General features: G+C 48.4%; 1 protein-coding gene across 1 annotated transcript; it reads left to right on the forward strand.

Moving 5' to 3' along the window:
- The first annotated feature begins 2,083 nt into the window (after positions 1–2,083).
- Positions 2,084–8,505, forward strand: LOC148143754 (uncharacterized). The gene is made up of 2 exons (XM_087974475.1): positions 2,084–2,127; positions 6,853–8,505. Exon 2 carries the CDS (start codon positions 7,171–7,173, stop codon positions 8,461–8,463), a length of 1,293 nt encoding a protein of 430 aa, XP_087830601.1. The 5' UTR covers positions 2,084–2,127; positions 6,853–7,170; the 3' UTR covers positions 8,464–8,505.
- Positions 8,506–10,880: the final 2,375 nt, after the last annotated feature.

Consider the following 10,880-nt stretch of genomic DNA (forward strand, 5'->3'; position numbering starts at 1 on the left):
TGGAAATTGATGCCATGTTCCTCACCTCCCTACACTCCAGGCCCTGCACCCTGAAGCTACAATCTGGGTTCCCATGCCCCTGCCGAGTTAGTTTAAACCCCCCCCCAAGAGCACTAGCAAACCTCCCCCCAAGGATACTGGTTCCCCTCAGGTTCAGGTGTAGACCATCCTGTTTATAGAGGTCCCACCGTCCCCAGAAAGAACCCCAGTTATCCAAAAACTGGAACCCCTCCCTCCTGCACCATCCCTGAAGCCACGCATTTAATTGTTCTCTCTCCCTATTCCTCGAATCTCTATCACGTGGCACGGGTAACAAACCAGAGACAACAACTCTGTTTGTTCTAACTCCAAGCTTCCAACCTAGCTCCCTGAAAGCCTGTCTAACATCCTCAGCACTCCTCCTACCTATGTCGTTGGTGCCAATGTGGACCACGACTTCGGGTTGCTCCCCCTCCCCCTCCAGGACCCGGAAAACACGATCAGAGACATCACGTACCCTTGCACCTGGGAGGCAACATACCAAACGTGAGTCTCTCTCGTTCCCACAAAACCACCTATCTGTGCCACGAACTATCGAGTCCCCAATTACTACTGCTCTGCTCTTCTTCACCTTCCCTTCTGAGTAACGGGGACAGGCTCCGTGCCAGAGACCTGAGCCCCGTTACTTACCCCTGGTAAGTCATCCCCCCCACAAGTATCCAAAACGGTATACTTGTTCTTGAGGGGAATGGCCGCAGGAGGTCCCTGCACTGGCTGCTTCCTCCCAGTCCCCCTCACTGTAACCCATCTATCTGCCATCTTTGGAGTTACTACTTCCCTATAACTCTGATCTATGACCCCCTCTGCCTCCCGAATGATCCGAAGTTCATCCAACTCCAGCTCCAGTTCCCTAACACGGTCTTGGAGGAGCTGGAGATGGGTGCACTTCCTGCAAGTGTAATCGGCAGGGACGTCGATGGCATCCCTCACCTCATACATGTTGCAGGAGGAACATTGCACTGCCTTCACTGCCATCCCTCTAAAGCTAACTGTTTAAACAAAAACTGTGTCTAAATAATACAAGCAAAATTCAGCACTTACCTGCTTGCCACAACAGATATTATTAGGTTAGAGGAGGAGGGCGGGTGGGAGGCACTACCCGTGTAGTGCCTCGGGTTCCTCTCCTTCACGCTTTTAAAGGGGGAAAAAACTAACCCAGCTAAGCTTACACTAACTGCTTCCGGGTCTCGGCTGCCCCTCTGCTTGCCGTCACTTCCTCTGCTGCTCCCGCTCTTTCTGTGAAGGAGAGAGAAAACAAAACACCGATGCCCGCTACAGGTAAGTAATTTTGAAAAAAACTCTTACCTTAGCTGTAGTCTCCCGGGTTCACCTCAACTCGGCCGCTGCTCCCACTCAAATGACCGTTGGTGGTGAAACAGTGAGTATTTATACTCAGTTCTCCTTCCCGGCTGCCCCTCTGCTTGCCGTCACTTCCTCTGCTGCTCCCGCTCTTTCTGTGAAGGAGAGAGAAAACAAAACACCGATGCCCGCTACAGGTAAGTAATTTTGAAAAAAACTCTTACCTTAGCTGTAGTCTCCCGGGTTCACCTCAACTCGGCCGCTGCTCCCACTCAAATGACCGTTGGTGGTGAAACAGTGAGTATTTATACTCAGTTCTCCTTCCCGGCTGCCCCTCTGCTTGCCGTCACTTCCTCTGCTGCTCCCGCTCTTTCTGTGAAGGAGAGAGAAAACAAAACACCGATGCCCGCTACAGGTAAGTAATTTTGAAAAAAACTCTTACCTTAGCTGTAGTCTCCCGGGTTCACCTCAACTCGGCCGCTGCTCCCACTCAAATGACCGTTGGTGGTGAAACAGTGAGTATTTATACTCAGTTCTCCTTCCCGGCTGCCCCTCTGCTTGCCGTCACTTCCTCTGCTGCTCCCGCTCTTTCTGTGAAGGAGAGAGAAAACAAAACACCGATGCCCGCTACAGGTAAGTAATTTTGAAAAAAACTCTTACCTTAGCTGTAGTCTCCCGGGTTCACCTCAACTCGGCCGCTGCTCCCACTCAAAAAATATTCATTGTGCTTTTTACCCTCAATCAGCCGGGAGGACCCATCGATAAACAACCGAGCTCCCGCATGCAACGGTACGTCTCTTAAGTTCATTCGCACTTTAGTCTGATATTCAGTAATATCAAGACAGTCATGTTCTGGATTTCCAGGGGCTACCCCCCTCTCTCCGCCACAGAAATGCAGCTGGATTCAAGCAACTGTCTGTGACTAACACAAGGTCATTCTGTTCTATTAAGATTGTCTCATATTTCAAGATCCTAGAGTCTGTGAGCCATTGTCCTGCATTCTGATTTAAGAATTCTTTGCCTTTTACTCCAGAAACCTTGAGACCTTTGTTAGTTAATTTAACACCGCTAGGTCTAAAGCTTAGGGATGATCGTGTTGCTCCCGTATCCACTAAAAGCACTGTTTCCTCTCCTTCAGGTCCAACCTTTAAATTTATCAAGGGTTCCCGGTGGGTCACAGGAGGAGGGAACCCCTGACTCCCCTAATCTTCATCAAAAATCATCAATGATACCGCTTCTCTTTGTCGTCCTAATCTTGGACATTGTCTATCGTAATTTCTTCAACTGCTGCAACCATTATTTTAGCTTTTTGTTTTTGTTTTTGTTTCTCCTCTTCCCTTTTCACATACACTTTCTGTGCCTCATATAACAGATCATCTATCTGTTTTTCACTCCAGCCTTCTAATTTCTGTAATTTCTTTTCTATGTCCGGCCATGATTTAGTCACAAATTGGACCTTTAAAAGTCCCTGTGCTACCGGATCATCGGGATTCATTCCCGAATATTTTCTAGTGGCTTATTTTAATCTCTGTAAAAAGGATGACAGGGCTTCCTCCTTTTCCTGTCTTACTTCAAAAGCTTTAAAAAACTTCTGAGATTTAGGTGCTGCTTCTTGAATACCCAAAATGACCATTTCTCATAAGTCCCTCATTTTTCCTCTATCATGTTCATCCATACCCTTCCAATGTGGGTCCACATTGGGGAATTTGTTTTTGGCTGGTATCACTCCCTCACCCACCGGATGTCTCTTTTCCATTCCCTCAGAGCAGCTCTTCTAATCATGCCCCTTTCTTCTCCTGACCGTACCTGATGTGGGGTGCTGACTACTAAGGCTCCCCTAAAAGTAAGTTTCCGACTCTCCTCTACCAATAAGGGTATTGCTACCACTGCCTGCATACACACTGGCCAGTAATGTAGTTTTCCATTCTTTCATTAACAATGAATTAATGCAGTCATGTTTTAAATTAATCATGAATCAATAAGACAGGTCACTGAGAATGTATGAAGGAATCCTGCCAATAAATCATGTTAAAATTTCCATAACAGAAATCAGACTCAAAACAGTCCCGGATCTCAAGCTCCAGGGAACATTCAATCACCAACAAACAAATGTGCATTCACACTGAATCACAAAGGGTTAAACTTTCTACTAGCTGAACAGTTCTTTTCTCTCTCTCACACACACACACACACACACACACATAGACACCATGTCTCACAGACACTTTGAGTTTCCCGCAACGACTCCTCTAGCTTTTGAATATTTTTCTGGGCGTCTGCCATAAGTTAGTTACAAAGTGCACCCTCAGTAGCCCTTCAGCTACTAGCCCTTCTGATACGAAGCATGATCTGATTCCTCCTGACTGTAAGGCTGTTTTTCATTGACATTTAATCTTTTTGTTTTTTATCCTTTCCTCCCGTCCGAGGATTGTACTTCCAATCTCTTAACATTTTTCCTAAAGGACTGTCCATTGGGATGTGGTCCTCGAACGTCCCTCTCATGTCCCCTTCCACATCTAAATTGCTATTCTTATTTCCCATTTTAATACTCGGCCGTTTTCTATATATAATTTCAATTAACCTCTCTGAAGTTCGGTGTTACCTTCTTCCACACCCACTTCAGGGTCCTAATCTCCGCGTGGGGGTTTCCCTTCTTAATAACCGGTCTAAGGCTGGGTGATCGAATCAGTTAGACACCTTATTTGTTAGATTAACCTAGCCAATTAAAGACCTTTATTCTCTATTTTTTTAAGTTGCCAATTCCCCCCGTACTTCTCGTACGGAACCGACCACCAAGGTAATACTTCAAGGTCAATTTTCATACCTTGGTCTGTGCACATATGTTTCTTGGTCGAATGCGCACCCCGTCCCGCGGCAATACCAGACAGCAAAATACGTTGTCGATCGAGGTCGCCCGAAATTTACCTTTATCCGGGTCTTATGTACACAAGAGTAACCTGACTGAACCACCACGTCTTACTGCCCTTCGCACCGCGGCGAAACAGCAAGTAATGCTGCAAATCCCGGCCGCCCGCGAATGTGGGTCTTACGTCCATAAGAGTTACCCGACCAAACCGCCGTGTCATAGTGCGCCTCGCTCGTGGCAAAGACTGACAACAAAACAAAACCCGCTGCCGACCCCAGTCACCCAGATAATACTTATTTAAGACCTTTTTCTTACCCGGGTCTTGTGCACAAGAGTTACCCGACCGACCCCGCTGCATCGCGTCTGCCCGTCCTGTCTCCAGGGTCTCCCAGTCCGGAAGTCGCTCGCCCAGAGCTGCCTCGGCAACAAGGGGAAACTAGAGATCGCCGAAATCAGCGAGGTGCACCTTCTCCGTTTCTCCAAGAATGCCGAGCGACCGGAGCTTGGGATTCCGGAACACGCCCCCAAATCTTTTAGAAACAAGTTTAATAAAATTTAGACGAGACCACCAAAACTGGAAACAAGACAATTTATTCTACGATCTTGCACGAAAGGGCATCAAATGCAGAAGCAAATGAGCAAATTAGCACTCAGGTTAGTGTACAGTTATACCCTTTGAGCTGAGTGAGGGCATGTCTCCAGACTCCTAATTACCCAATCTCTCTTACTGTACCAGACCACTGCCCAGCTGCGCTCCACCCTTATTACTTCCCCCTTCCCCAGGTTGGCAACCATCCTTTCTGTAAATGCTGACACATACATTTATTTTGTCAAGATCTGGTTTCACATTTTGTATCAATTCTGCTGGTACATTCCATCCTCGGACATTTCATTAACTTGTATCGTTTTGTGTAGCTCAAGCATTTCAGTTATCTCAGCTTTTTGCTGAAAGCATAATTTTACAAAAATAATTTTTTGTTATAGTAATTACACACCAATGTTAGCATTTAATTAACCACAATTATACACTGAAAAGTCCCTAAATACCTGCAGGGTTAATAGTTCTCTTGCTGTACCCCTTTTCTGTATGCTTTTTCTACATCTGCAAAAACAACACTTTACCCCATTTCGAACAGTTTTGAGCAAAAAGGCTAGGGGAATGGTTGAGGGTGAGTTACCCTTTGGAGGGTCGGTGTGGACTCGTTGCGCCGAGTGGCCTGCTTCTACACTGGGGATTCTCTGAAGGGAAGGAATTTTTGCAAACTGTGCAGGGCAGCACAGGCGGAGTGCGGGGTCGCGCTTCTGGCCGAGCCCCGCATCTCGTCCCGCCCCTTTCTCTTGCCCCGTCTCCCATACCCTCCCCCACCCCCGACCCATTGATGGCGTCACAATGCGCGGAAGTGGCCCTGTCAGTTTCAGAGTGAAACTCCCTCCCTCTGGAGGAATTGTTCATCCTGGGAAGGCGAGAGAGGGGAGGGGTGGAAATCTGTTCACTTGTAGCAGCTGGAGTGAATCCAGGGAGGGAGCAGATTCTGCAAACTCAGGTATGTGTCTTAATTACCTGGACGAGGAGGGATGGAAGGATGGGGTGGGGCTGTTTTCCCCAAAGTCTGAAGGGTGACATTACAGACATTTTATAGAATCCTGAGGGGCATGGATAGGGTCAATAATCAAGGTCTTTTCTTTCAGATGGGGGAGTCCAGAACGAGAGGGTAAGAGGTTTCCGGTAAGGCCGGGGTGGAGAGATGTAAAAGAGATCTTAGGGGAAACTTTTTTGATGGAGAGGGTGGTGCAGTTATGGAATGAGCTGCCAGATGAGGTGGTGGGTTCTGGTACAATTCCAGCAGTTAAAAGGCACTTGGATGGGTGTATGAATACGAAGGGTTCAGTGGATCGGGGCCAAGTGATGGCAAATGCGACTGGAGTCATAGAGATGTACAGCACGGAAACAGATCCTTTGGTCCAACTCATTCTTGCCGAACAGATAGCCAACCCAATTTAGTCCCAGCTGTCAGCAACCGGCCCTTATAGGGGCCAAGTGATGGCAAATGTGGCTAGATTAATGTAGGATATCTGGTCAGCTCGGACAAGTTGGGCCAAAGGGTCTGTTTCCGTGCTGTATGACTCTAATTATCTTTGGTGAAAGCAGAAGTGTGGTTGTGAAGACTGGGCTTTCAGAGCAGCTTTCAAAGATGTTTTGCCCTGACTGGGAGCAGAAGAGTTTCACTGACGTGTGTCGGTGTTAATGTCTTGATGTCTCAATTTGCTCCCACCTTCCTGGGGACGTTAACCATTTTGTTCCACAAATAGCTGCATTGCAGGTTACCCCATGAATTGACACACTTATGTTTGCTTCCCAGAATCAGACCTGCTCACTGTCAACTGTATCCCAGTGTTGTGGAGTTATCCAAAATGCAGAGAGATGTCAGTCTTGACGTTTTTGCTTTTCTGCCCCTTTAAGATTCTGAATCAGCACCTTCAGGGAATTAGTTAGAGTGGAGTGAGAACAGAGGGGAAGGGAGAGTGGGATGGTGCTTTCAATTTTGTGGAATAACAAAAGAAAAGAATATTCCACAGAAAGTAGAATTCCTTGTTCAGAATTTCTACCCTGCACTGACAGTGATGGCTTTTGTAATCTCTTTTTACAGAGCATTTGAAGATCTGAAGATGGAAGTTTCAAAATCAACAGATGAAGGCCTTATGCCCAAAATGTTGACTCTCCTGCTCCTCAGATGCTGCCTGACCTGCTGTGCTTTTCCAGCGCCACACTTTCTGACTCTCCAGTGTCTGCAGTCCTCACTTTGACAGTCACTCAATCCATCGGGATTGCAACGGTTTTCAACTATGATTCTGTGAGAAGGAGCAAAGCGTTTTGGTTCCTGTTTGAGTACGTTTTCAGCATCAGTGGGACTGGATGAGAGACCCTACCATTGCAGTGCACTGAGTGTGGAGCCTGAAGCAGTTATATGGCCTGGAAAGAGGAATTCACAGTGGGGAATAGGCTCTGCACACGTTTGTGTGTGGCTGAAGCTCCAGCCATGGAGAAACCAGAAGAATCCCGCCCCGTGGAGAAACCGTGGAAGTGTGGCGACTGCAAAAAAGGCTTCAGTTTCCCGTCTGCTCTGGAGACTCATCGGCACAGCCACACTGGGGAGAGGCGATTCCCCTGCCCTGTCTGTGGGAAGGGCTTCAGCGATTCCACCAACCTCCACACCCACCAGCGGGTCCACATGGGGGAGAGGCCCTTCAGCTGCCACAAGTGTGGGAAGGCCTTTTCCCAGGCCTCCAACCTCCAGACCCACCAGCGAGTCCACACAGGGGAGAGGCCCTTTAGCTGCCCTGAGTGTGGGAAGGCCTTTACCAATGCCTCCAACCTCCAGACCCACCGGCGAGTCCACACGGGGGAGAGGCCCTTCAGCTGCCTCGAGTGTGGGAAGGCCTTCACCAATTCCTCCCACCTGCTGACCCACCGGCGGGTCCACACAGGGGAGAGGCCCTTCAGCTGCCTCGAGTGCGGGAAGGCCTTCAGGAATTCCTCCCACTTGCTGACCCACCAGCGGGTCCACACGGGGGAGAGGCCCTTCAGCTGCCCTGAATGTGGGAAGGCCTTCAGCAATTCCTCCCACCTGCGGAGCCACCAGTGGGTCCACACAGGGGAGAGACCCTTCAGCTGCCCCGAGTGTGGGAAGGCCTTCAGTAATTCCTCCCACCTGCTGAGGCACCAGCAGGTCCACACTGGGGAGAGGCCCTTCAGCTGCCCTGAATGCGGGAAGGCCTTCAGTAATTCCTCCACCCTGCTGAGGCACCAGCAGGTCCACACCGGGGAGAGGCCCTTCAGCTGCCCTGAGTGCGGGAAGGCCTTCACCAATTCTTCTAACCTGCTAGGCCACCAGCAGGTCCACACTGGGAAGAGGCTGTTCCCTTGCACAGAGTGTGGGAAGGCCTTCAGGTATTCTTCTCACTTGTTGACCCACTGGCGGGTCCACACCGGGGAGAGGCCCTTCAGCTGCCCCGAGTGTGGGAAGGCCTTCAGACATTCCACTAACCTGCTGACCCACCGGCGGGTCCACACAGGGGAGAGGCCGTTCCCATGCCACGAGTGCGGGAAGGCCTTCAGCAATTCCTCTAACCTGCTGAGGCACCAGCGGGTCCACACGGGGGAGAGGCCCTTTCGCTGCCCCGAGTGCGGGAAGGCCTTCACCCGCTCCTCCTACCTGCGGAGCCACCAGCGAGTTCATGTGCCATCGCAGGGGGATTGAAGGAATGACGGCCAAGTGCCATTATCGACTGGACTATCAATCTGATTCCGGGGACTCCCGGGTTCGATTCCCACTGCAGCAGATGTTGGAATTGGAATTTAGTCAGAAATCTGGAGTTCAGAATCTAACGGTAAAACCATTGTCGGTGGGGTGGGGGTGGAAGAAAACTCCCACCTGATTCACGCAGTTCTTTTTTAGGGAGAGGATTCACTCAGTCGTCCCAGCTGCATCCTTTACCTGATCTGGCCGACACGTGACTCCAGATCCACAGCAGTATGATTGACTCTGCACTGTCTATCCAACTTACTTGGATACAGGATACGGGTTGAAAATGCTGAGTGAGGCAATAATTTCTCCAGGTTAAGGGTGTACCAAGGATCCAATTACAAAGGGCAACTTGGTGGTGACCGATAATGAAGAAAGTGAGGGTTTGGAGGGAGTGTGTGCACTTTGACTGTGAGCTGTTTTTAAAACATTGCTACTTTTTCTATGCCTTTCTGCTGGGAGATTCTGAAGCTGTAACAAAGTTGGGTCGCAATAAAGATTACCTGAACTTCACGCCAAGTTCAGACTCTCATTGAAAGCTTTGAATTGCAACCAGGTTTTTGTTTTAAAACTGCTCATTTCTTACAGGTGAAAGTGAGAACTGCTGATGCTGGAGATCAGAGTCAAGATTAGAGTGGTGCTGGCAATGCACAGCAGGTCAGGCAGCATCCAAGGAGCAGGAAAATCTACATTTTTCAGGCAATGTTGATTTTCCTGCTCCTCAGATGCTGCCTGACCTGTTGTGCTCATTTCTGACAGTCTCCTGTACTATGTTTCCAATGTTGTGTATTGGTTGCAGCAGTGAATGAGTAGCCAGTATTGTTAGAAATTATGAATTTTTCAGGAGTGCGGGAACTACATCATTCCATTGTCATTGGACAGTTTCCTGGCAGCACTGGGAGGTGTGGGCTGTGTCGACTGGAAATGATGTGGAGGTGCCGATGTTGGACTGGTGGGGTGGATAAAGTTAAAAATCACACAACACCAGATTATCTTCCTTCTGGTTTATTTGGAAGCACTGGCTTTTGGAGCGCTGCTCCTTCATCAGGTAGCTGTGGAGCAGAATCATAAGACACAGAATTTATAGCAAAAGCTGACGGTGTCATGCAACTGATAAGATATTGAACAAATCTAGATTGCGGATTAGTCTTTCATCTTTTACCATGGGTTGCAGGTTTCAGTTCATTAATATGTAAACCCCAGAACTACTTTTAATTCACCTTCTCGAGATGGTTTAAGGTTTTATAAAAATAGGTGACGTCTCAGCTCAGATACTGCATAAAAGGTGTGAGGTTCGAGTCTGTATCCCAATCTTGAATCAGATTGGTTCTATTAACCAAAGTAGGAATTTATAAAATATTACATGCAGTTTGTGTGCTTTTTGATCAAAATTGAATATATCTGCAAATATAATTCTGCAAATGCAAATTCACCCCATAGATTTATGTGTGACTGTGTGTGCATGAGAGTGTGTGTGCGCGCATGCGAGTTTGTGCATATATGCTAATGAAGTGTGTGTGGGAGATGGAGTATAAGCCTGTGATATGGTGTAAGTGTTAGGGTGTGTGGTGTCTGAGCCAGTGACAGACAAAGGCAAGGGGTTGCATTTTGCTAAAACAAGGAAGGGCAGGACTTGTACAGTTAATGGTAGGGCCCTGCATCGTGTTCTAGAACAGATTCATGGGGGGCGGGGCGGCGTGGAGGGGTTCTGGTACATAAAGTTAAAAATCTCTCAATGACACGTTATCGTCCAACTGGTTTATCTGGAAGCACAAGCTTTCGGAGCGCTGCTCCTTCATGGGGTGTTTGTGGAGCAGGATCATAAGACACAACCACCTGATGAAGGAGCAGCGCTCCAAAAGCTAATGTTTGCAAATGAGCCTGTTGCAGTATCACCTGGTGTGGTGTGAATTTAACTTCATACACCCCAGTCCAACACCGGCATCTCCAAATCGGGGACATAGTTCTTTGGAAGTTGCATCATTGGTAGACAGGGTTGTGAAAGAGGCGTTTAGCACACTTTCCTTCATTGTTCACACCGTTCAGTGCAGGAGTTGGGACATCACGTTGTGGTTGTACAGGATATTGGTGAGACCACGTGGAGAGGACTGAGTACAGTTCTGGTCGCCCTATCGACGACCACAAGTTGTCGGGTGACCTTATTTCGATTTATAAAGTCATGGGGCGTGTAGGAAAGGTAAATATCACAGCGGGAAAAAAATTATGCAGCTCCCCTTTTTTACTTCTCTTGGCATTTGGACACTTAAATTCTGTCAGTAACAGCCTCATCGCCAGAGAACAGACTGCGCGTGCTCGCCGTCTGAATGAAACTGCGCATGCCCCTCACTGCACGCAAGTGCCTCGCGACTTTC

This window comes from Chiloscyllium plagiosum, unplaced genomic scaffold (assembly GCF_037043375.1).
Source record: "Chiloscyllium plagiosum isolate Xiang-an unplaced genomic scaffold, Cpla_swu_hap1 HiC_scaffold_27, whole genome shotgun sequence".
Lineage (NCBI taxonomy): Eukaryota > Metazoa > Chordata > Chondrichthyes > Orectolobiformes > Hemiscylliidae > Chiloscyllium > Chiloscyllium plagiosum.